The sequence below is a fragment of the Protopterus annectens genome, chromosome 8.part0 (genome assembly GCF_019279795.1).
Source record: "Protopterus annectens isolate FY-2018-M chromosome 8.part0, PAN1.0, whole genome shotgun sequence".
NCBI classification, from domain to species: Eukaryota; Metazoa; Chordata; order Ceratodontiformes; family Protopteridae; genus Protopterus; species Protopterus annectens.
Genome location: NC_056741.1, coordinates 1,666,794,874 through 1,666,821,132, shown reverse-complemented (window position 1 = coordinate 1,666,821,132; position 26,259 = coordinate 1,666,794,874). Strand labels below are relative to the sequence as shown.

The 26,259-nt window shown below is 39.6% G+C and overlaps 1 protein-coding gene across 4 annotated transcripts in view; it reads left to right on the top strand.

Annotated features, from left to right (window-relative positions):
• Nucleotides 1-18,502, top strand: part of ROBO4 (roundabout guidance receptor 4) — a 1,497,877-nt gene extending 1,479,375 nt beyond the window's left edge. For all 4 annotated transcript variants that reach the window (XM_044081194.1, XM_044081193.1, XM_044081195.1 and 1 more), the window contains one exon: nt 18,284-18,502. In XM_044081194.1, the coding sequence (XP_043937129.1) occupies nt 18,284-18,453 (170 nt within the window). In that variant the 3' untranslated portion in view covers nt 18,454-18,502. The remainder of the gene's footprint in view (nt 1-18,283) is intronic.
• The last annotated feature ends 7,757 nt before the right edge of the window (nt 18,503-26,259 follow it).

Genomic DNA, 26,259 nt, shown 5'->3' with positions numbered 1-26,259 from the left:
CTGTAATTTGTGTCCTGCAGCAAAAGGCACTATGTGTGTATCAAGGGGCTTCGCCAATATACAATGGCCCATGGGTGTCACGTGCAAGCTGCCCCTCGCAAATCATTGTGGCTTCCCTAGCATGTAAGCACACGCTGACAGCCATTGGATACCCTATGAATGACATTGGAGATTGAGCAGAATGTAGACATAGCACGCCCTTCCTACATATTGTGGTAGCATACCTGGTGAGGATATGATGGCAACCAAGGTCAGGCTCATACTGGCCCATGCCACATGCTGAGAGAGCCCTTCTATGTTCCCTATCATGTAGTCCAGGGAGGTACGTCTCAGGTCATCCATAGTGGCATGGACAATGACTGAGTCATATGTGTCCATGCCTCTGACTGACCTGTATGCATGTGTTTTGTGGTGGACCATAGTGCCCCACGGGCATATCACTGTGACCTTCACCATGTACAGCCTGTTGAGCAGGACCCCACTGCAGCGGCCAAGAGAGGTACCTGACACATCTGTAGCAGGTGTGTTGTGTAGCCCTACAGGCTGTGAGTGTGTGGCACACGGGATGTGTGTGCCATGTGTGGCATGTGCTCTGTTCCGACTTAACGTATGCCTGTGTGCCAGCTGTGGAGGTGTGTGATGCTCAGGCAGGATGCTATTCTGAGGCTCCGAGTATGCCCCAGTGTGTTCGGATTGCTGTCAGTGCAGGTCTATGTCAGACTGGTATTGTAGTCACTGTAGTATGTCATGCCACCTGACAGGGTATGGCAGTACTGGGTTCAGAGTGCTCAGTCCCCAGATTGGCTATGTGGTTGCATCTCACACATGTGTTGTACGTTCCTGGCCAGGGGAGAGGGGAGGGTTGACTGCATACATGTGGCAGCTGTGACATTGCCACATGACTCACATAAACCACAACTGGACCATAGAGGTGATTCACAGGTTACCTTTGCACATGCTACCATAGTAGTGTGATTGCCATGGTGATTACCAACACATAGGGCCAATGGGAAACAACATACTGAAGGTGAGTATGTGTGGGTGTACTGCTACTGATTTCATAGCACTGGCATATATGACTGCACACATGGGTAAATGCCAGGTAAGTCATATGCAATGTGTCACAGGCAACGTACATGCGAACAGGACAGACAGTGATGTTCTGTCAGGTGGAAAATTGACATACGTATGATGCGCTATGCAGATGTCACTAGGAATCCACAGAAGCTCTGTAAGTCTGCATTGCAGGTGGAATCAGTGTTCCAGGGAACCTCAAGCAAACATGCATGCAAACAAAGCTACAGTAAGCAGGGCTGGAAGTAGTCCATTGTACAACAAAGAAGGGGTAACACTTCCAGTAGGTAACAGTGCAAATATGCAGGCACTATCAACATGTACCCAGGAATGCACAGCTCAGATGTCCATGGTAGAACTGATATTATTTAATATTTAATTTAATTTAAATTAAATTGGTACTGCACACATATCAACATGCGCAAACATCAACATTGCATAGTCATTGTGGGCAACATGCCACCAATAGTGTACATGTCCATCATTGCATATCACTACTTGCATTAGCTTCTCCCCTGTGCTACCTATGTATGTGGCTATCTGTTGACATCCTTAACACCGGTATGCAATAATGTGCAGCTGTTACACTATGGTACTTACTATGGGTGTAGATAACAATTCAGGACAGTCATACAGTTACTGCATCAGGCATGCTGGGATATACACACAATCATATCAGCACACTGTACTGTTACCAACATGATACTAGTAATACACTTCTATGTAGTCACACTGTGCATCAGCACGTGTGCCAGAGGCAGTACGCCCATGGATGCTCCCACGAGAACCCATGGGCAACTGTCTGTGTGGTAACATCTCAGGACCCTGCCCATGGCTGCTGTGTGGGGAAGCATGTGCCACAGATACCACATTACCCTGGTCAATGCCCACTGTATCCTGTCCATCACCTAATGACAGTGGTGACATAGGATGTACTGGCAGGATGACTGTGTGCAATGATGGGGTTGACAGCTGTGTACTGTCAATTGGCTGACCAATGACGGACCCTGACACACCTTCCTGTGCCATTACACAGATATCATCATTATCAGTACCTGTGGCACCAGATTCAGGTTCCCTGCTGCAGGACACCAGTGCAGCACCAGAACCTGTGGGAGGAAGACAGGAAACACAGTTTACAATGTCTACACAATGTTACCAGTGATGCACACATGCACACGTGGACACATGCACACGTGGACACATGCTCACATGCACACATGGACACATGCACACATGCACACATAGACACATGCACGTGTGCACACGTGCACACGTGGACACGTGGACACATGCACATATGCACACATGCACATATGGACACATGCACACATGGACACAGGCACACATGCACACCTGCACACGTGGACACATGCACACATGCACACCCCGCAGTATATACACAGAGCACTACTGAGTTACACTATTATTACTAGCACTATCAGGACTATTATAGGTATTGTTAAAACACACTCACCAGCATGGATGGGCTGCCTTGCTGTAACACCAGAGGGACCTGCAGAAATGAGGGGATTAATGTCAGTGGGCACAACTGTGCCATTGATACTGTGTATGATAGAGTTCAGTAGTACACCAGTTGCCTTTCACATGTCAGCTGCTGATATTGGCAATATCACAACTGCACAATTACATACTATGTTGACAGCTACATACCAAGGACACACCTTACACATGCATAAACTAACAGTGTACAGAACAGTCAAGTGTACATATGGCATATTAACTGCATGCTCCATGCCGTGTTGCTGTGTGGATCCAGCCTCCATCCTAATGCAGGTGTGTTGCTGTTGATGTTCTTGGGCTGGAGCCACAACACTTAGGAGTAGCCCCTCCAGTCTGGTGAGGGGGGATGTGTGGCCATCCCACCTCCTGTGGCGACCTGTTGCCTGTGGATATCCGATGCACGCTGATGGACATTTCTGATTAAATCACTGCAGTGATGTCGTACCTGCTCATATGTCCTATTATGCGTGCCAATGTCATTTACCCTACAGACAAGGTCTTGCCACAGTGCAGCCCTCTCCTGCTGATTCTGGCTGGTGCGGGAAAACAGAATGTCATAATCCCGCACCAGGCTCTGGTGTATCTCTTCATCTTCTGCAACAGAGTAGGCAGGATTTCACTGACACGCCATGTCCCTGAAAGAGAACACAAACAGGATATCAGCAAACTATGTCAGCAAAATATGGCACACATACTATACATGATACTCAACTGTAGTGATATACTACTACTCCCATATGTAGCACGTGTGTGTCCCTTGATGGATACACATGTACATGGCCAGATATCAGTGCTCAGCCAATACCTGTGCAACAATACCTGCCACATTCCATACAACAGAGTACCAAGCCCCATCGGTCAGCACACTGAGACAGGTCCAATGCACCACCTCACTCTGGGGGTTCGTAACACGGTACTGTATGTGGAACGTCATCCACTAGTGTGATCTGGACACAAAATAATCGGCCTGGATATACATATCCCACCACCACCACCAGCACAGTAGACTACTTTGATATATATGTGAATAGACAGATTTTCACTTGTTAGGACTGAGATGGTATCCATGCAGCCCACTGGGCCAGTAGAAGCCACAACCCACAATGCTGACCCCTTTGCAAATGCTTCCCATGGACATCCCAAAGAATGCATGGAACATGCACACACAATTCTAACCCAGACCATATGCACAAAGGTTAAGCATCCTGTCTGGTGGACCCCAGCCAAAGACAAATTGTATAAAGATAGAAGGAGGCTACTGCAGGACAGAGCAGATTCGCATAAAGGGAAGGCATCTGTGGTCAGCACTAGTAATAAGCTAAGTTCTCTCATAACAACATCCAAGGCCAACTCTGAGAGGGAAATGGCCACGGACACTATAGATAACCACAAGGCCTTCTTCAGTTGTGTTAGACACATGGACCAAAAGCCTCAGATATGCTCTGAGTTAGTACACACCTACATAAAATTCACTGAACCCACAGATATTGGCAACATTCTGGCAGACAGGTTCAGTGCATATATCCCCCCTCCCTCTCCCCCAAACATAGGAATACTTATCACAGCTGAATGTAACCTACCTATCATCTCAGATGTCCAGGTGAGGGCTGCCCTCAGCAAAGCAGAACACACAGCATCAATGTGACCTGATGGTATCCCTGGATGTGTGCTACGTGAACTCCAAGAGGAGATACAACCGCATATGAGACTGATATTTAACCTTGGCCTTACTACGGGATATGTACCTGAACACTGGCATACAGCAACAGTGGTCCCACTCCACAAAGGAGGCACCTCTACTGATCCTGGGAACTACCGCCCCATGGGCTTAACCAGCCTGGTCTGCAAAGCTATGGAAAGATTCATTATGGGACTCATATACAGTGATACTGGGTACCTGCAGACACTTGATCCCACCCAGTTTGCCTTTGTGAAGGGCTGATCCTGCCTTTTGAACCTGGTTGACCTTTTCAAAACAGTCACTACAGCCATTGATGAGGGCAAAGCAGTCCATACAGCCTACCTGGACTTGCCTAAGGCCTTCAACACAGTACTCCACTCAGGCATCATAGACAAGCTCATCAGCTTAAATGTTAATACATATGTCACATGATGGGCTGCAAACTGGTTGAACAACAGAATCCATAAAGTCAAACTTGCGAGCCATGTCAGACGCAAAGCCAGTCACATGTGGTATCCCACAGGGCTCTGTCCTAGGACCCCTCTTGTTTGGCATTTACTTCTCAGATGTGAAAGCAAACATGGGCGGGTTGTGGATGACAAAGTTCCCAGATGACTGCAAAGTAAGCGCCATAGTCGTTACACCAGCTGACACACACATCCTACAGACAGGCCTCACTGACACGGACAACTGGTGCCAGAATCATGGCCTAACACTGAATGACATGTAATGTATAGTCATCCCCTTTGGGTAAAACTACGTGCACACAACTTATCACATAGGCATACATATAGATACAGACCAATAACACATATGGAGGGTTCACGGTATGTAGACTATTAACTTGTTACTTTACATTACCTGTGTTTGTCGCAGCTGGTTGCGTTACTGTTAGTATAGCTTCCTGCTGCTGCTAGCCCAACTTGATACTGACACTGATGACAGCTTCAACTTAGTTTGTCTTACGTGTGTTTTTTGTTTGTGTTTTTATTTTCTTTTTTTCTTTCTTTTTTCTCTCTCTCTCTCTCCCTCTCTCTCTGCCTCCAGACGGTGCAATGAAAGTATTGCATGTGTGGAGTGGGAGTACAGGATGCTTTTGTTGGTATCTGCATATGTCCATGTGATGGCCTCTGCACCAATTGTAAGCCAGCATCTCCTAATTGCATGCAGCCAGTTGTGTACTGATTGCAGTTCTCACTGTGATTTCAGGACAGTGCTATAAAAGGGTATGTGAGATAGGCGTTGCCCTTTCAGATTGTAAGGGCAGGGACCATGCTGGTATGCTGTGGACACTGTTCTGTGAGTGTAAAGGTTAGTATCTCTCTCATAATTCAGGCTGTGTTGTAGATTCACATTTCTCCATTCATCTCTGCTGTTTCCTGTACTAAGTGTATATGTACACTGACACCTACAACTATATATATATATATATATATATATATATATACATACATATATTTATATATGTATAATAACTGACATTATTACCTACTAGCTACCAACTAGCATGGCTGTTTCTGTTCACACACTACTATTATAGAAATCCACTAGATTTGACAGTAAATATACATGACATGCTTTGTGTACTACACATCCTATATTCCCTTTACATTCATTCCTACTATTACATGATATATTTATTGTAGCACAATGTTCTTATATAACAGTCATGGCTTAGTGGTAAGTCATGCAGACTACTGTTTCCAAGGTCCTGGGTTTGGGACTGACAGTGGGATTGTATTTTGCTTTTGAACTGACTACAGGACCTGTCAATCAGAGTGACTAAGGCACTTTTAAGCAGTTGTAACCGGGTTAGTGCTGGTTTGCGCGGAGCTCCTGCATGCGCACTGGCATTCAGCTCCGCGCACACCCGCTTACAACCGCTTAACAGTGCTTACTCTGGCGCACACCCGCACTATTTTCTTTGAAAGAAATGAAAATGGGGAGACAGGAAAGTGGTGAAAAAGGGGTCACAAAGAGGGTAAGACAGTAGGAAAACAAGCTTGGGTTTTGCAGGAGGGATGTAGGTAAGGCCCATAGCTGCCCATTTCTTCATCAGCAACAGCTGTGCATATGTTTGTAATTTGGTGTGACATTTGAAACCTTCCACCCCTGAGAGAGGTGTCAGGACAACAATAATACTTGTTGTACAGCCAATTGTAATTGATAGTTTCCATGTCCAGCAGACATGTGTGCGGAATGGGCAGCTATGTATGGGGCGTAATTTTTTTGTGGGTACAGAGTGCCCTTTTTTTTTTTCAGGTGAGAGTGGTATGTCAGGTAAAGGAAGTCGGTATAGCTGGGGAGGTAGGTTGGGTAGGTCAACAGACAAGACAAACAAGACACATACAGGGGCGGTGTATGGCACATGTGAGGGGGTTACACAATTGATGGGGATGGATGTTTGGATATCCAGAGCCCATGAGCCCACAGATGGCAACAGTGGAACTGATATCCCCACCCATGGGCAGTTGCCACTGTTCCTTCACTGCCCAGGACGGGGCTGTGCTGGGGGCTGTGTAGGCTGGGCAACAGGCCTGCCCGTAAGTTGTGCCACCTGTGCCTCAAGCTGGTGTAGGGGCCCAAGAACAGATTCCTGGATCTCCCTACGCACCACAGTCCGGACGCTACGGAGGGTGAGTGGTGGTTCTCCTCCAACCACACTTGCAGAGGGGGGATGGGCCCCATCCCCTGCAGCGCTTCCACCCGCACAGGGCCACCGGAGGAGGGTCCAGACTGTGCACTAGTGCCAGGTGCACTCGCCAGCTGTGGTGGGAGAGGTGGGTCCGCTGGAACCTGCCTTCCCTGTCGTCCTATGTTTTGCATTATGTCATAACAGTTTGGGTTAGTAACATACAATACCATTCGCAATTAGTTGTAACAGCATGCATTAGTATTCCCATTAACCAAACACCCAGATATTCACACCATTGAACAGCGAGCATAACACATGCATAATTTGAACAGCAATACACAGTCCAACAACATGCAGGGTTGATTGATGGCAACAGGCCATCAGGTTTGGATGTATGAACAGGGCAGATGCATCAACATACATGCAAATATGTATGACCCAACAGGACAAATATCCAGGGGTGTTAATTGTGATTTTACATACCAATTTCACGTGGAATGGATTATATGTGGTTATAGGGTAGGGTGAAGAAAATATAATTAACACCTTCAAATACCAATACATATACTGTACATTTCTAATAGCTGCAGATGTATACACACTACAGTTCTACCTACAGTTTCCTATGTGATAACTACTTCAAGTTGGTGATAGGACTGTTACTGCTACATCAATATACATTTTATTGTTATTCATACACGTTCCTATCTGGCTTTGTTCGGCTACATCATCCTGCTACATTTGCTTTATATAGCTATAGACAACTGTGGATGTTTGGTATTTCAGACAATCATACTATCTGCATATTGCAGACTGAGAGCAACATATCCAGATTTTGGGATACACATTCCAGCTGCAGCAACATTTTAAACACATTTCGCAGTTTGGTTCTGCTTGTCACATTCATTTCATTCTGTACTGACTGCAGTATACTTTATTCAGGGGTTATTACTACTTTATTGGTGGATTCATAACTCTTTCTCACACTCTCTCACTTGTTTTAATTTTACAATTCAGGATGGTACTTACTTCTAGGCTTTATTGACATGTTTTAACTGTAGTCATTACAATCCTTTCCAACAGTCTCACTTTTGTCATGTTTCAGTATTTCAACAGAGATATATTTCACACGTGATTTTCTCATCTTCTGCAGCTGTACTTTTCAGCCTGCTGCAGGTTGTGTACTATTATATTACAGGTGGGGCATCTTTATTTCAGACTTTATTTCAGACATTTTCATTTTTCTGTTTGGATTACAGACTGCAACACACTTTTGTAATCAAGCAATACTTGCAAGCACTCTTACACTGTTAGTTGCACATTTTATTACTTAGTGACTACACTGCACTCTTTTGCTAACTGTCATACTTTTATATTTCTTTACAGTTACTGGGAGAGGATTACTGACCTGCCTGGTGACGCAACCGCACCAGCCTATTGCCATAGGCTCTGCGGTTCGCAGAATGGACACCTGCAGCTGTAATATAAATAAAGTAATATTGGAATACACATCTCCATAATATCAGCTAGTTTAATTTCTTACATACATAATTAAATGTAACTTACTCAGTAGTGGGGCATTGGGCATTTGCCGGGCCTCCTGGATCCAAAGGTTCAGTTGGTCCTGCTTACGTCTCTTCAGGTCCGCATGGTGGTGACGGACCTGCTCACCAGTCCTTGGAATCCTTGTGGCACTGGTGAGATCATGAGCCATCCGGTCCCACGCCTCAGCCCTATATGCTCCCCACAGGACCTGGCCCTGCATGAGCTGGGCCTCATGATTGTGGACAAGGAGCCAGACCATATATCTGGACTCCTCAACGCCCCACCTCTGTGCTCGAAAGCAACTACCCCACCTACTCCTGACATTCTGGCTGCAAGTTAGTTCTACAATCGGTTATGCTGTGTATTCCCGCCTATGGGGCTTATATATGCCGTTTTTCCCCGCACTTATCTGTGATTGGCCATTTTGGAATTGTATCAGCTTCACAAAACCTGCTTTGTCATGCTCCACTTTCTATTCATTCCTATATATTTGCTATTACTGCATTTCTAAGTACAGCTGTCATGGCTTAGTGGTTCAGTACCTTGACTATTGTGCATGGTATCCCGGGTTCGAACCTGGCCACTGTATTTTATATTTTATGACTGTCTAAACAGGCTAGGGGGTGTGTCTGTGTAAAACCAGTTTTGTTACAGCTTGCTCAACGTTGCCCGGCGGTTAGCTTGTTGGCACGGTGCGCAGCTCCACGCAAACGGGTTACGCTGGTTTACACCTCATTTGACTGTCAGCATGCATATTACGCTCAGCTCAGCTAGGGGCACACAGTTTCAGCGTGTTATACCATGGCTCACCTACGGGCACTCATTTTGCACCTATTGAACCATTGCTCACCTACGGGCACTCATTTTGCACCTGTTAAACCACTGCTCACCTACGGGCAGATGCACTCAACTTGTTAAACTATAGCTCAGCTATTGGCACATCTGGCATTTATTATTTTGTTATCGCACATTTCTTCACAATAACTGGCCTATTTCATTACATTTTACATAAAATATAATTTTAAATGTGTACATATGTGTCAGGGACTTGTTTCGTGCTTATTTCACTAAAAATAAAAATTGATGTTGTGGGGGCTCGAACCATGACTGCCTGTTCTTCAGCCAACATCTCTACAGCTACGCTATTGCTTTTTGGCTTACTTTGCATAGTTAGTTCTTATATGCTTTTCCACTTACTGCTAACTGTGGCTGAGCTACGGGCACGCCCGTGCAAATGAGCGCACTCACGGGCAAACAACTTTACAGTTTAAAAAAATATAAAACATGTTCATTTATATGATTTTATGTTCATAGTCTGTGGGGGCATGTGTTGTGTTGTGTGTATTCACATTTCCATGTACTCTGTCATGGGGGTTTACTTTGGGCACTTTTACTCTTCGGGGGCGTGTCTGCTTGCAGGGCTCGGCCTACGGACACGCCCCCTACTGTCTTCCACGGACCGTGTTAGCCTTAGGTGTGATTCATCATGCCCTCATGCATATGCATGACATGCTGACGTCACACCGTTTAACTGCAGCCTCTGTGTAAGCCTTGTATCTCTTACACGGAGGCTTCATGAATCCTGCCCATAGTTTAATCAGTTAGGACCTTAGTTGGAAAGTTAATCCAAGTGATACATTCTGAGGAGAAAAAATCATCACAAAAAATGCACCTCTAAGGATGAATAATCTATACTGAGCAAATGTCTCCTTCTCTTCTTTCTTGATATAATACTCAAAGAAAGAAAGAAAAGTTATTTCACATACACTAACTCTACTGATTGATGAAATTTTTTAAGGTACATACAAATGAGCTGAAATGAATTTGCATTATCAGTTCATATATGGAAGAACTATTGGTTATACTAATTAATATGTAATTGTCTAATAAATAGTGATGATAACAATGCTCAAGCACAGATGGCTTTTCATAATTTCACAGCTTGCATCAACACCTTGGAGAGTAAATTCATTAATACATAACTGGATAGTACACACAAAAAGCAAAACAATGTTAACTATATTTCTGTTATTACAAACCAAAAAAAAAGATGAAAAAAAGTGCTTCAGAGAGTTCACCTCCAACAAGTATATCAAAAACAAGCACTTATGAAGCCAAGGACATGAACAAATTATACAAAACTGTTTTTAATGAAGAACAGACACAAATCCCAAATCAAACTGTATCACACTAAAACGAACACAAGCACAAAACGCTTAACTGATTCACCACGTTTTTCATTCCAAATGGAACTTCCTCAGATGCAAATCAATTAACTACCTCATTAAAAATAATAATATGTAAATTTGTTTTGAGACTAGATGGCAGTATTGTCTATGACATAATATTGAAAGTGTCTTAGGTGAAAGTTGTATATGTATTTATATATTTTTTTATTATTTTTGGTATATATTTAATGACATGAATAAGAAATACATATTTTAGTGATGGTTTTAGAATATGTTTTTTATGAAATTATGAAGTATTTTGCATAAAGAAAGGCAAGTGAGGTTGTCAGCATGTTCTTATGAATATTCATGAAAAACAATAATACATGAATTTGATTGTTTTTTTATTTTTTAATGGTATTTAAGCTGCTAATGAGGTAGTTAATTGATTTGCATCTGAGGAAGTTCCATTTGGAATGAAAAATATTCTCCAATCTCCAAAATCCTAGAAAAATGCATCCACCTCCACTTATGCCTTTTCTGACTAAAACCCAACTTTTTAACCCTACCCAACATGGTTTCTGACCAATACATAGCAACATAACAGCTCTACTCTCATTCTTAGAAACTGTCAAGCAAGCCCAAGATTCTGGGAACTTACTGTCCACAGTGCTCCTAGATCTCTCTAAAGCATTTTATACTGTTTCTCATAAGCACCTTCTAAGTCACCTCTCAAACCTAAATCTTTCCCAAAACACTTTTTCCTGGTTCTCAAGCTATCTGTCAGCTAGATCTCAGGCTGTGAAATGGAAAAAAGGCATCTCACCTTTCTTACCCACCCCTACTGGAGTACCACAGGGGTCCATCCTCGGACGAATGCTGTTTAATATCTTTATCAATAACTTTCACTCTGTTATTCCTAATGCCAAAGTCATCCAATATGTAGATGACTCTACACTTGGCTTCCTCTTACCTTCTTCCCTGCCTTCTGTATGGCACCCTGCTACTAACTAACCTATCCTCTTCCATCACTTCCAAACTTGAAAGCTGTTATAACAAAATTTCAAAATTTGCCACCAAAGCCAAACATTCCACTCATCACTGTGTTACCCTCCAATACCTCAACTGATTAGAATTCACAAATTACCTGGACTTTCTCAAGCTCACTACAGCACATAGACTAATATTTAATCCAACAAAATGCCCCGCTCTAACATCCGTCCCCCATACACCCCAAATAGAACTCTCAGATCTGAACACCAAAACTTAATTACTGTCCACAAACCAAAATGTCCTGCTGGACAACTTTTCCTCTCCTTCTCCTTAGGATTAGCCATAATCAAAACTCCTAATGATGTGGACATCCTACAAAAGGGCCTCACTGAGACAGATGCCTGGTGTCAAAGCCATGGCCTCAAGCTCAATGCCAAAAAGTGCATTGTCATCCCTTTTGGTAAAAACTCTGTACCCATGAACTACCACATAGGCAGTAGTCTACTTACACCAAAAGTGTGATGAGACCTTCGGACACAGGTGGACAGTAGTCTCCTTTGATAATCACATTGCCACAGTAGTCAGGAAATCCTTCTATGTGGCACACCTCATCACAAAAGGTTTCTCATCCAGGAAAAAAGAGGTCATTGTACCCCTCTACTCATCACTCATTATAGAGTACAACATCCCTTTTGGTATGTACCTCACAAGACATCTACAACAACTGGAAAGGCCACAGAAATACCTCACAAAGAGGATTACTGGCCTCAAACAGATGCCCTATGCAAACCATCTCTAAAAACTCCAGCTTTACTCTGTCACATATCGCCTACTCATCTCCGATCTCTGCCGATCTCTGCCTAACATACAAAGCTATGTCAAACCCAGAGCTGTTGGACATGCTCCACTTAAAGAAATCCCAATCCCTATGAGCTACATGCTCTAGGGACCTAAACCTTGTCACCACAATAAACATAACATGCTGGAGGGATAAATTCCTGTCCCAGATACTTTCCATACTCTGGAACAAAGTACCTATCTATATCAAACAAAGCTCCTCATTAGCACTCTTCAAGAAAAATCTTGATTGGATGGGAGATAGGAAATTCATCTTGGGGATCACCTCTGTGGCTCTGCTTGACAGGGGCACAGTAAAATAATTTTCTTGGGTGGCAAAAGTCAGGGTACCATCTGGCTAGGCTTATATAGGCCCTAGGGCCAATAGCCTAGTACCTACCTATGAACCTATAAGGTAAGCTGATAGTGTAGAAAAAAATAATAATGCCAAAAGTCTGATTACTTACAAGGATATAATTGGAATGTTTTCCATTATAGTTCTTGAATACCAAAATAGTCTGTATACACTAGCAAATACTTATTGGATACCTGGCCTCATTGTGAAATATGCAAGAAAATGTTTGGAAATTTTACTGACTCATATGAAAGGAAGTATGATTTTTGGAGGTTTTCATTGTGTAGAAAGGTTTACAGAAATGCAGTTAAATTTCCTAGATCCTCCACTACAACTAATGTTTTGGCAAATTGAATAGAGGCAAATTTTAATAGAGCTGAACATAAGAAAACATGAAATCTCTCAAGAATTCACTTATTATTCATATATGCTTTGTTACAAAGACTACAGTAGATAAAATATTTATATCTATGGACCAAAATGAGAAGGTTAGTAATTTTAAAATGATAATGTGCCCCATAACAGATCATAGTCCCTTAACATTTACATTAAAGTAAATAATAATAAACTACCAGTATGGCTCAGAATACCATATATTACTAAAATGGAAGAATTTAAACAAAGATTCTCAGAAGAAATATATATATATATATATATATATATATATATATATATATATATATATATATACACACATATTCTTTTTTTTTTTAATTTAAACATAATAAAAGATATTAGTTTCTACTAATTACACTAGTACTGGAGAAATAGAAACCCCGATATAATATTTTCCCAAATGATTACATAAATTGGAGAATAAGTCAAAATATTAGATCTAACCAGATTAGCACTATTAAGTGATTAGAGGATAACAGAAATAAAAAAAAACATAGAAGATATACTTAAGGAATTCAGAAAATATTTGAACATAACAATGGAAGAAGTGAAATGTGGACAACAATACACATAAAATGTTATCTGAAGATGCTAAATCCCTATTAACAAAACAGATTAGTCGAGCAGAAGTTATGAAACAAATAAAGAAACTAAAAGAGAACAAAGCTCCAGGGTAGGTAGATTAATCCCAAACATCTGTGGCTTATTTGCAACTAAAATGATATTGCAAGATATGGAGATATGCCATAATAACATCAACATTTAAAGCAAATAAAGAAGTATCCCATATTTGTTTTTTATTGTTTTTTAAGCTAATACATGTCCTGCTATTATAGCAATAACCCACACCTGGGTGTGGGTAATGCTGGATTTACCCACGGTTGGTGTGGTTTGGTCATGAGGGTGAAGCCCGAGTGGCCAAACAAAGCCAACCGTGGGTAAATCCAGCATTACCCACACCCAGGCATGGGTTATTGCTATTATACAATGACATTATTTAAGAAAAAAAATAATTACTTTTCTTAAATAATGGCATTGTATAATGCCTCCTTGCTGCCCTTCCGCAGCTGTCTGGTATTCTGCGGCAGTTCTGATGTACTGCGCATGCGTATGCCTACGCAGTACATCAGAGCTGTGGGCAAAAGCAACGGAGAAAGCAAGATCTCCGTTGCTTTTTACAAACTGTTTCGCTATGTTAAATGGGTTTAACATAGTGAGACAGTTTTGAAAAAAGCAACGGAGAAAGCAAGATGTCTGTTGCTTTTTACAAACTGTCTCGCTTTGTTAAAGGCATTTAACATAGCGAGACAGCTTTAAAAAAAGCAACAGAGAATCCCTGTTGCTTTTTTTAAAACTGTCTCGCTATGTTAAACTCGTTTAACATAGCGAGACAATGTGAAGCAATGGAGATATTGCATTCTCCATTGCTGTAAAAAAAGAGTTATAGTAATGGAAAAAGTTCGGGTGATTGGACCTTTTTCCAGTACTATAACTCCGATTTACAACGTGCATGCTGACCAATCAGCGTGCACGTTTTTGAATATTAATGGGGGGTCATTGTATAATGGACATTAATAGATGATTCACTGTGCATCATAATGCCACATTGCTAGATATGAAAGATACAGTGTATATTTCCACAAACACTAATAGAATAAGAAATACATGAAGATTAAGTAGGATTTATTGTTAACAGTCAAGTCCTAGACAAATAAAAAGAATAGTAACACTAAAAAACTGTGATGAACAAGAAGAAAGAGATGCCAAGTTTCAGTTTAGACATTGTTAGTTAACAAAGTGTTAACTTTTCCCAAGTATTCATAAAATTATTGTATTATTAAAAAACGTGATCCTGCCCCATTTCCATATTCCTGGTTATAACAGATCCAAGACTAGAATTAATGGAAGAACTGCAATTCTATATTAAGTTCACCTACAACTAAAATTACACTCACAAGCTATCTTCACCTCTAAGTAGGATGCTAATTAACTAGGTTTACAAATCTGGCAACAAATATCTCCAGATATATGATGTGAGTTCATAATGAATGTTCTAGGTAATCACATTTTACTCTATAACGAGCATCATTTTATAGTTAGTGTATTTGAAGTGGTTCAGGAAAATTCAAGAGTTGGTGACTTGGGTACTGTTTTAGAAATATATCTCATGTTATTTATAGCTAAAAAAACATCTAAGTCAAATACAACTGGTAGTTTAAAACCACACCAAAACTGATAAGGTAAATAGAATCTCACATGATAATTTTATTTTCCTACCTTTATTCATATTGAAGCCTTCCTGTTTTTGGTAATGTTTATTAAATAGTGCAGTATGATAGGCTGTTTCATATCATGCAGCTGCTGTTGATTTCATGAATGGGTGCTCAGTAAATTAATCTACTCTGAATGTTGAGAGATTATCAGAAATCATATGATTACTGTTTAAATTATGCCATGTTTATACTCTGTTTTTTAATGTTGAAGTGCAGGAAATGAACGCTTATATATATTTTGCTGTTGAGCATTAATAGATGATTCTGTCATGCTCGCATACTTGTTTTTTGCTGTGTTTTCTTTTTTTCGGATTACTTGTTTTCAGCCTGACATTTCCCACTTAGGAAATGCTACAGTACAAAAAACATACATGACTTTATTTGACATTCCAGTAATTCATACAAAACTGCATCAGGCTGTGTTTGATATGCTGCATAGGATTTGAATTCTCCTTTAAATAGCTTTCCTAGTGAGATACTATTTGTGTCGTAGAAGATGCATTAAAAGTCATATCAATAATAGACTCAAATTATCTAGGATATAATTCAGTTATTCTCATTAGGAGTAATATATAATTATCGGCCATGAGATGGGCAAGGCCAGTCTATATGAAAATAGGATAGGTTATTTTGAGCACATAAAGGGAAATTGGCTTGGCTTAAAATGACCCACAAGGGCAGCTAGCATAGTACTTGCCTATGAACCTATAAACTACCACTGCTTTTATCTGCACTACAGTTAACAGTCCTAGAATGTTTAGTTAACCATTTCCATCACTTCATAATCTGCCACATTCAGATTAGATTTATGATATGTCTTAATTTCATATCGCTTGCAAAATTCAATATAGCAAGCATTCTCTCATGCCATTTCTTTAGGTTATGACACAGGCATGAAAAGCGAGTTCTTTCAAAAAACATTCTTTCTTAAGCATATCATCTATAAACAGAAATTTTGTGTGTCTGAGTGAATTGCAACAATTAAAAATAAGCTGGTTATTACCTGTTTTTACGGTTAGACAAAAATGCAAACATTTGTTAAGAACATTTAGTTTAAAAGGACACAACTTCATGTTAAAAATATTAAACATCTAGTCAGAATCATCACTGAAAGAATGCATAGTGTTAGTCCTTTTTGTATACATGATGGTATACCTTTGATTTCTCACTTGTCTGTTTCCTGCTACTTGTTGCTGTTCTTTTCCCAGTTACTAGTATACTAACCAGTGACTACTGATAGTTAACTGTGTGGTTATTGTCAACCTAGTTTTCTTGATGAAACCGTAAAGTGTTAAATTTTACCAACTTGAAACTCTTCCCTTCCACTTTCATTGCAAACATATTTGCAAGGAACTGTTCAATGCTTTAGCATTAGTGTCTATTCCAACAACATTCATGCAATCCACGACAGCTGTAATTAGTGTTAGTTTGAACCTGTCTTATTCAATGTAAAACTATAGCTACCATCATAATCAGCACACGTTGTTACTTAACTAACTTTCCTGCTTTCACTTTTTATCATATTGTTTAACTTTAAAATGTGTCTTGGCAAATACTGCACAGAGTTTATGAATGAATCTAGATGTCTTTCCAAAATATGGATTATAGAACATTGTCTGATATTCTCTGTCAAAGATGTACTGTCTAAACTATGTAGAGCTTTTCTCCCGGCCCTTCACTGAAAATGGGCTCACTCAGTCCCAGTGGACTATCCCTGTAAACTAATGCAATAAATAAATAAATACATATTCAGAATATCAAATGGTTACCAGTTGAGCAAGCACCCATTTTTACTAACTACACTTGTCTAGAAGCTATTAAATACTGTTACTGTTCACCTTTGAAAGATATGCTGCTAGTCAAAAGTCCCCAGTACAGCCCTAGAAGTCAAGACACCCTACAGCTATAGACACCTGCTTATACTATGGCAACAGCAGGCAGTGTCTTCTACAAAACTTACTTTGTAGTGTGAAACACTAGACAAAATGGAAAAGGCTGGCAAACTAAATGTGAAAACTTTGGATAGCATACCTCACAAACAGATATAAAGGAAGTTGTTATAAGGAACCAGAGCTTAAACTATACTACTAAAAATCCCACTACACTTGGCAAAGATATAACCTATGGATATAGGTAAGTAAATAGCTCTTGTGCACTTCTACACAGTGAAGTGGTTATGAAAATATCATTCTTGTACATGCATGACTGTTGTAGATACTGAATGGCATTAATGCTAGGAGCCCTGAACATATTTATGCCAAAGCAGATCGATGGCCATTGTTCAAATGTAAATGTTGCTTGTAATGTAAACTGAATGCAAATGTTTCTTTGAAATCTAATTCACAAGGTACTTTGGTTTGTAAATATTGTTATTGCCTCTTGGCATGAGTCTTGGCCGAAAACATCCTTTGGACCGGTTAACTAAAACAAATAAATGACCAACTGAATAAATGAATAAATACATACATACATATAAGAGATACAGCTATCCATATCTATCTCTATGTATAAACCTACTTTGCAGTCACAGATCAAATATGCATGTATTCTTCCTATTTTCTTTAAATGTAGTGCATTACTGTGCTCTGAACTATAGAGACATCTCTTCAAAATTCTTCACCTGTAGGCACCATCTATTTTTTTTTTAGGCAAACCAAGCATAAGACCGTCTGTACATGTTCATTTGGATAACTGCTGTTTTATTACTGAGGAGTTTTGCTTGTTGGGAAAGAACAAGATGGTTGGTCTGTCATTTTGATTTAATTCAAACTTATTTCTAACCTATATTGTTCATTCTTTCAGATCGACGCAACTTTCAAACAATCTGTCACTCTGAGCTGGAACTCAATTCAAACCAACAGCCTTTTACTGCTGAAGAAGAAATAAACTTTACTGTGAGAAAAGAAGTGGAGAGAAGCAGAAGTAGAAACCCCCCAGTAAATACTTCACGACTCACTGTGGTCAAGGTTTAGAAGAGAAGACAATATTTTGATTAAAAATGTTAATTATCTCTCCAAAATACTCAGTGTGTCTCTCTTAGTGTTCTATATGTGAAACTCCAGGAATAGCGGGGATGAAAAACAACCTAGCAAGAAACTGTTTTAGTTTTACAGCTTGTTGCTGTTTAAACCTTTTAGTGAATGAGATGTGCTTAAAAAGGGGAGTCCAAAATTCTGCCTGAAGAAGGCTTTATATAAATAATAGTAACCTAAGACATTATGCTAACATACCTCTCAACTGTCCAGATTTTTGCAGAATGTCCAGATTTTGGTCTCATAATTTGAGCCTTTTCTCATAAAATAGTAGTTTTCTGGCAAATCATTTCCATATGATTTATGACTGAAGTCAGAAAACAGTGACAGACATTTGAGTTTCAGAATTCATATTCTTCCTAAATTTCATATTAATGCAAAGCCTGTTATTCTATCAACATTCTAAGTTTGCAAGATCAATATTTAAAAACTGTCCCTATTTTTGGTCTTTGCCCCCCCCCCCCCCAATTGTTTATGCCTTGTCCAGATTTCCTTGCTCTAAGAGGTTGAGAGGTATGGCTAATAGACACTGGAAACCATTGGGGGTTTTTTGCCTTAAAATAATGTTGCTGGATTTTTGGGTGCTCTCGTGTTCTACTGTAAAATATGTAAAGACGGCTATCCTTCTGTTTAATTGGCCTGGAAATGTCCATATCATAGGAGTAAGCGCTACACTAACAGGTGCAGACTTTAGGAATGCACCGTAATGCCCTTCTTTGGGGGGGTGAAAGTTAGTTAATGCCCTATAAGAAATATGTGCTTCAGTACCTATAAGTGTAGTACTGATGGTGGAAGTGGGGGACAATCGTGACAGTTAAAGCAGTTTGAAATTTCCTGCATGCAAGGCACCCAGTATAATTATTCTCACAGGACTAGTGCTATAAGGGGGTAATTCAAAACATTTCAGCTCATTCCGTAACTTCTGAGGAGAATTTGCTCTCACCCTTGTGGAACAATAGATTACCATTTACAATTTATATGTTTGCTCATCAGTCTTAGAGATATCTTACCCCACATGACAACTTCTGAAGCCACTAGGTGAAAGCAGACTTATTTACATCTTTGGATATCAGTTTTGCCTCCTGTCACTTTAAATGCATGTTCAAATCAGACTTAAGTCTTAGTAACAGCATTTTAGTGTCTATCATCAATCTGAACTTAAATGTGACACTCCACTGGAATTGTACTTGAACAAACTTAATTGTGTTTGGAATTCTGACTGAAGGAAATTGTTCTAATTGGAAGTACCATAGTTTCCACTGAAACTGATGGACAGAAGTACTTTTTAGTGCAAACAGGCTGAGTTTTAACTTTAAAAATGTTATGTTTTTGTATTTTATATAGATAAATATACGTCTACATATGTAGAAATAAACAGGGAAGAGTATTTTTTGTAAAAATATACTAATCTGTTTTATTTTAAGTTAACAATTAACCAGTTCTAGAAGGCTGGCCTTTGCTATTGATTATATAGTTGTATTAGTTATGTATCAGAGAAAAATAAAGCACTTTTAGTAGTACATCATGCAGAGGAGGCTTCCACTATATATCCCTCTGTTTCCAATTAACTCTTCTCTAGAATGGAAGGTTGGGAAACAGACAGTTAACCAACTACAATAACAGATTTGTAGATAACTTTAGGTTCTTTTTTCTATTTGGAACCTGTGACAGTGTGACATAAGCCATTATCTACCCCTTGGTTAAAGAGTCATATGTCTCCCTTGCCTGATGTTTGTCTCAGCATGCCCCTTAATTGCCTCATGCATGGCACATGGTCATATGCATGGGTTACTGGAAGATGTGACTACAGGAAGTCATGCATGTGCCATGACAAAATTAACAAGCATATTGACACATATATGTTTTATTCCATGTTTACACACTATGTCTGTCTCCTCAACTCATTCCATGTGTGTACATTGTACCTGCCTTTTTGACTCATTCCAAATTTCCACATTATGTCGATCACCTCATCTCTTTCCAGACGTGAACATTATGTCTGCCTCATTAATTCATTCCAGATGTGCACATTATGTCTGCCACCTTAGCTCTTTCCAGATGTGCACATCATATATGCCTCCTCAACCCACATCATATGTGGGCATTGACTCACTTCATGTGTGGCCATTATGTCCGCCTCCTCAACTCATTCCACATTTGCACATGTACATATTATGTCACTGAGATTCTTGCAGTGCCAACTAATTCTTATCTGTGACTTCAGAGCGTCTGATGTCTCAGTGTGTGTAAGTGTGCTGGGATGTAGTCCAGTACCAGAATGTACTGCACATCAGTGACTGATGCAGCTCTTCTGTACTCTCTTAAACACATATTGACTGATCTGCATGACTGCATGCATGCGATTTTCAGGTTACTGAATGTGTGGTCACAATCTGAGAATCATGCCCATTTCTTTAGTAAGAATAGCAGGACATATCAATAAGTCTGGAGGTGAAAGTTATTTTCTTTTATATATTTTATATGTTGCAGAGAAGTGAAGGAGCAACACTGTCTACAATAAATGGAATCTAGTATGTATGGATACTGGTAGGTTTAGTTTATTCTGGCCATCCACTGTACAGCTGTTTACACGGACGTGTGTTTTAGCTGGCTTTCTCTTTTATTTTTGTGCCACACTATGGAGAAATTACCAGCCTTCAAGGTATTCATTAACAATTTAGTAGGAATTTGAAGTTGCACTTGGAGAAAGAATGTCCAAAAATTCTACACTGTTCTGTAAGTCTGAAGTGTACAGTTTGTTGGCCCCTCTAAGTAAGGCAGGCTGCAGCACTTATGAATTTTTTCTTGGTTAACTGTCCTGTTTCCAGCATTTCATTTTCCAAGAATCAGAGTTGTAAAGTGTGCTGCCATTTTATATGTTATGTAAATGCTGATTCTGTTAAAGAAGCAAGCTGCAAGGTTCATGTTGCTTCCTTTATTGCCTGTCTATCTTTGGACCTCTCGTATGACCAAATAAAAAAAATAGCAGTATGTGGCACTTGTAAGGAGGCAATTATTCCTTCTGAGAACTGTGATGAGCTCACACTTCAGCTGAATTCTGTGCTTTATGTAACACTCCACTCCAAACTAAGATAACATAGTGACTGGAAACTTTTGATGTAGTCCTGTTTAAGTTGTTTTAGAACCCAAAAGTCTGCACAGTCACATCCAAATTGATGAAATCTGTAGATATGATGAACAGAGATGATGTGTTATAAACAATACTTTTTTGTTGAGGGAAGTAGATAGGTGATCCTGGGCTCATTCAGCACTTTTTTAATTGCCGTACCTCATTACACCCTACAGGTATATTTGTAATTGTAAAAATAGCCAGGTGGTGACCAGACCTGTGGGTTTTCTGTTCTCATCTTGCAAGAGATGTGACAGCATGCTCAACTTTTAAATTCACATGATGAAATTGTTTTATGTTACATATAAACGTGGCATACATAGAAAACGATATATGTCTTCCTAATTAGTGAACAAGAGATATGATGAATGAAAAATTTTTGATAATCTGCAACACAACGTTTGTAAGCATGTTTTCATTCAAATCATATTTGTAATTACTAGTCCCATGTATTTTATGATTAAATATTTCAGAGCAGCTGTTTTTGAAAACTGTAATTAACTGTTCTAATTAAAATGTCAGGTATCTTCACAGACGTGTCAGAGTGTATTTCTGTTATTATATCACAGGTTAAACATTTCACAGTATTATCATTTATTTTATGTTACCAGATAACTTCCCACTTAAAGAATACATTGTCTAACAGAAACATCACGGTTTAAAGTGTACGTTGTAAAAAGAAGCACTACATATAGTACTGCTGTTATTTCATAAGCAGGCTGTTCTACTAGACATTGTTTTATCACTTCATGCATTGTACTGCCGATGTACCATGTAAGTGATATTATCATAGGCTGACCTGGAGGAAATGTGCACTGAGAATTAACTTCTTAGTTATTAATTAAAAGAAAAGAAATGTATTAATATCAATTTACTTTTTACTTTATACTAAAAAGGAAATAAAGTGACATAACTGTATGAGATGTCTGTGTGTACTGCATTAGACTGTGAGCAATGAAGGTACTTTTTCTTATAGAAAAGTAACATTTATCACAAGTAATTCAGAGTTTGATTACAGCCTGATACTTCTTAACCAGATCTGCTTGGATATAAAGTGTCTATATGTAATCATTAGGCTGTATGTTTACATCAGGTAATTCACCCATCAGTGGCTGTACGTTTACATCAGGTAATTCACCCATCAGTGCTACTTATCCATAATAGTTCTGCATATCTGCAATACCTCAGCTGTTATACTGTAAGACAGGCCTGGGATTCATAAAAACAAAGTATTGTGCTATTAATCTTATAAAATAACACTGCAGCATATCAGGATAGAATTATCATGTTTGAGAGTTGTGAGGCAAGACAACCATTATATGAAGTACAGCTCTGTTTAATTTAAGATGAATTAATGCTAATAATGACTAGAACAATGTTGCCCCTGATGGATGCATCACTGCGGAAAAAGTGTAACTTGATATGTCACAAAAGGAACAGAGTGGGAAGGACAAAGAGAACAAGAGGGTTTATATCCTGTCTTACAACATGTAGTCTCATGACTGCCTTCTTTGTAAGGACCAAATGAATGTGCAAACTACACGGACAAAACAAGAACTGTGATCAGTTAACCAAATCCTGCTGTCCCTTACACTTATGGGCTATTAAATACATAAACCCATACCACACTGTTCAGTAAATCAATATACTTAGGTTTTATGCTTGCAGTAACCAAATAATAAATACGTTTAGGAAGATATGCATTCAGTCAATGTAAATTTTGTTCAGTTGCATTTTGTTAGAAAAAAATGACATGGTTGTAGAATACTGGAGTTGTGGAGCAGTGTAAATGAATGGGTGTGGAGAGTTCCATACTGTTTATTCTGACTATAAAGGGAGGGAACATGTTCTTTGTAAGCAACAAATGAATGTGCAACTAAATGGACAAATCAAAAACTGTGATCAGTTAACCAAATCCCGCTGTCCTGTACACTTATGGGCTATTAATCACATATTGCACTGTTCAGTAAATCATCTGAACTCACAGGAAGGGCTTTATTTCCAGGACTTGGTTTGGAAGGCACTATTTGTTTGATTTCTCCTTTTAGTCTGAGTAAAGGCTATGAAACTCTCCGTGCCCATTCATTTACACTGTTGCACAACATGTTCTCTCCCTTTACAGTCGGAGTCAGGTTATTTGCAGAGGTTTTTTTGAGTTGTGCCCATTTAATTGAAGGGGCACGAAGAGTTTCATACCATTTACTCTGGCTATTAAGGGAGGGAACATGTTGTGTAGCAGTGTAAATGAACTGGTATGGAGAGTTTCATGCTGTTTACTCTGACTATTAAGGGAGGGAACATGTTGTGTAGCAGTGTAAATGAACTGGTATGGAGAGTCTCATGCTGTTTACTCTGACTATTAAGGGAGGGAACATGTTGTGTAGCAGTGTAAATGAACTGGTATGGAGAGTTTCATGCTGTTTACTCTGACTATTAAGGGAGGGAACATGTTGTGTAGCAGTGTAAATGAACTGGTATGGAGAGTTTCATGTTGTTTACTCTGACTATTAAGGGAGGGAACATGTTGTGTAGCAGTGTAAATGAACTGGTATGGAGAGTTTCATGCTGTTTACTCTGACTATTAAGGGAGGGAACATGTTGTGTAGCAGTGTAAATGAACTGGTATGGAGAGTTTCATGCTGTTTACTCTGACTATTAAGGGAGGGAACATGTTGTGTAGCAGTGTAAATGAACCGGTATGGAGAGTTTCATGCTGTTTACTCTGACTATTAAGGGAGGGAACATGTTGTGTAGCAGTGTAAATGAACTGGTATGGAGAGTTTCATGCTGTTTACTCTGACTATTAAGGGAGGGAACATGTTGTGTAGCAGTGTAAATGAACTGGTATGGAGAGTTTCATGCTGTTTACTCTGACAAAGGGAAGGAACATGTGTTTCACTTGAGAATGGGTGTCAATCAGGTAACAGGATCCGGTTCTTACCTGTTGTGAAAAACATATAAACATGTGTCTGTGTAGAAAGTTGCCAGGGAGTGAAGGTGTGGGGGCCTTGCTCCTCCGCAAAGATGTAGTGTGTGAATTCAGTAGAACTCCCAAGGGGGGTGTTCTGTGTGTGTTTTCTTTTTTGATGGCTTCAGTCTGCTTTGCTGAGTGTCAGTGTAAGATTACAACAGTGATTCAAAGTTACCTCAAGGTATTCTTTTTGTATTCAGATGCATCCTGTCATGGTGCTTTTCACAAAAATATGTAGCAGCAAGTTGGACTGCCTGCATGGTCAATGTAGGGGAGAGGTATATGCTAATTAGCCCTGTATATTCTACCAAAAAATGCCTTCAGGAACGTATCTATATGTCAAATGCTTCACAAAATAGCTTTGCCTTGTAGATGAGCATGGCCACTCTATCCGTCTTGTAGTAGTGAACACAGCCAAAATGCTGTGTCCATCCATCACAGGAGAGCTATGTGCTAGAGTTTAGTTGTAAGACAGGGTTAGGAGGTGCATGCATGAGTGTATGTGAAGGACTGTGTGTGTCCATTGGGAAGACTGTCATACTTCCACACACCCTATACTAATGAACAGAGGCTTCATCATAGGGCGGTGGGAAACTACTAACCAACAGGGCTGATTCTCTTGTGCCATACTGGAGGAACAGTAGACAACAGGGTAATATATGTTTTGTGGCTTAATGACACTAGGGGATATAGAGAATCAGATGTACTTACAGCAAGTGAATGGTCCAACACTCAAGGTAGAAACACATTATTACAATACATGAAACGAGCAACTACATTGGAAGAACCCACTCTTAGGTTTGTGACTACATCGCAATCACAATGTTATAAGAAACATTATGGACACCCACTGGAACATACTTTTGGCAAATGAGGAACTCAGGAAACTTTTAGGTCCTAAATGCATGTTTTTGTTTAGGCGGGGAAAACATTGGGTGGTCTATTTTCCCATTACAAACATAAGGAGAGTGGGGGTGCAATATATCAGCAAATGACAATGACTGGAGACAAACTTTTGGGCACCTTCCCGTGTGGACATTGTGGTTCATGCTCTAATGTAAGTAAACTTAAAGAATTTACCAGTGCCAACACCAACAGAGTGTATAATTTAAGGGTGTTTGGTAACTGCAGTAGTAGTTGGGTTGTTTACTTAGTCACCTGCCAATGCTCAGCTTTTTATGTGGGCCAGACCTCTCGTTCACTAAGAATTAGAATGACTGAACACAAAAGTGACATCCATAATAAAAAAGAAACCAATGCTTTATACAGACATACCATGAAACATACTAATGCCAAGTTCATGTTTATGATCATAGATAGAATCACAGGGGACAGAAGTAACCAACAGGGTTGGCACACTATTTTAAATCATAAGGAGAAACATTGGATCATTAACCTTGGGGCATTATTTCCCCCAGGTCTCAATGATCATTTGTAAAAAGCCTGGAGATGACATGTTTATCTGGTGAATCCACCAACTATTAGCTGCTGTGGGTTCATCTTCTTCTGAAGCCTAAATATGCTCATAATCAACTTGAACGCAAGTGTATACATATATATATATATATATATATATATATATATATATATATATATATATAATTTATGGAACATGCTTTCTGATTAATTATTGTACATACCAGGT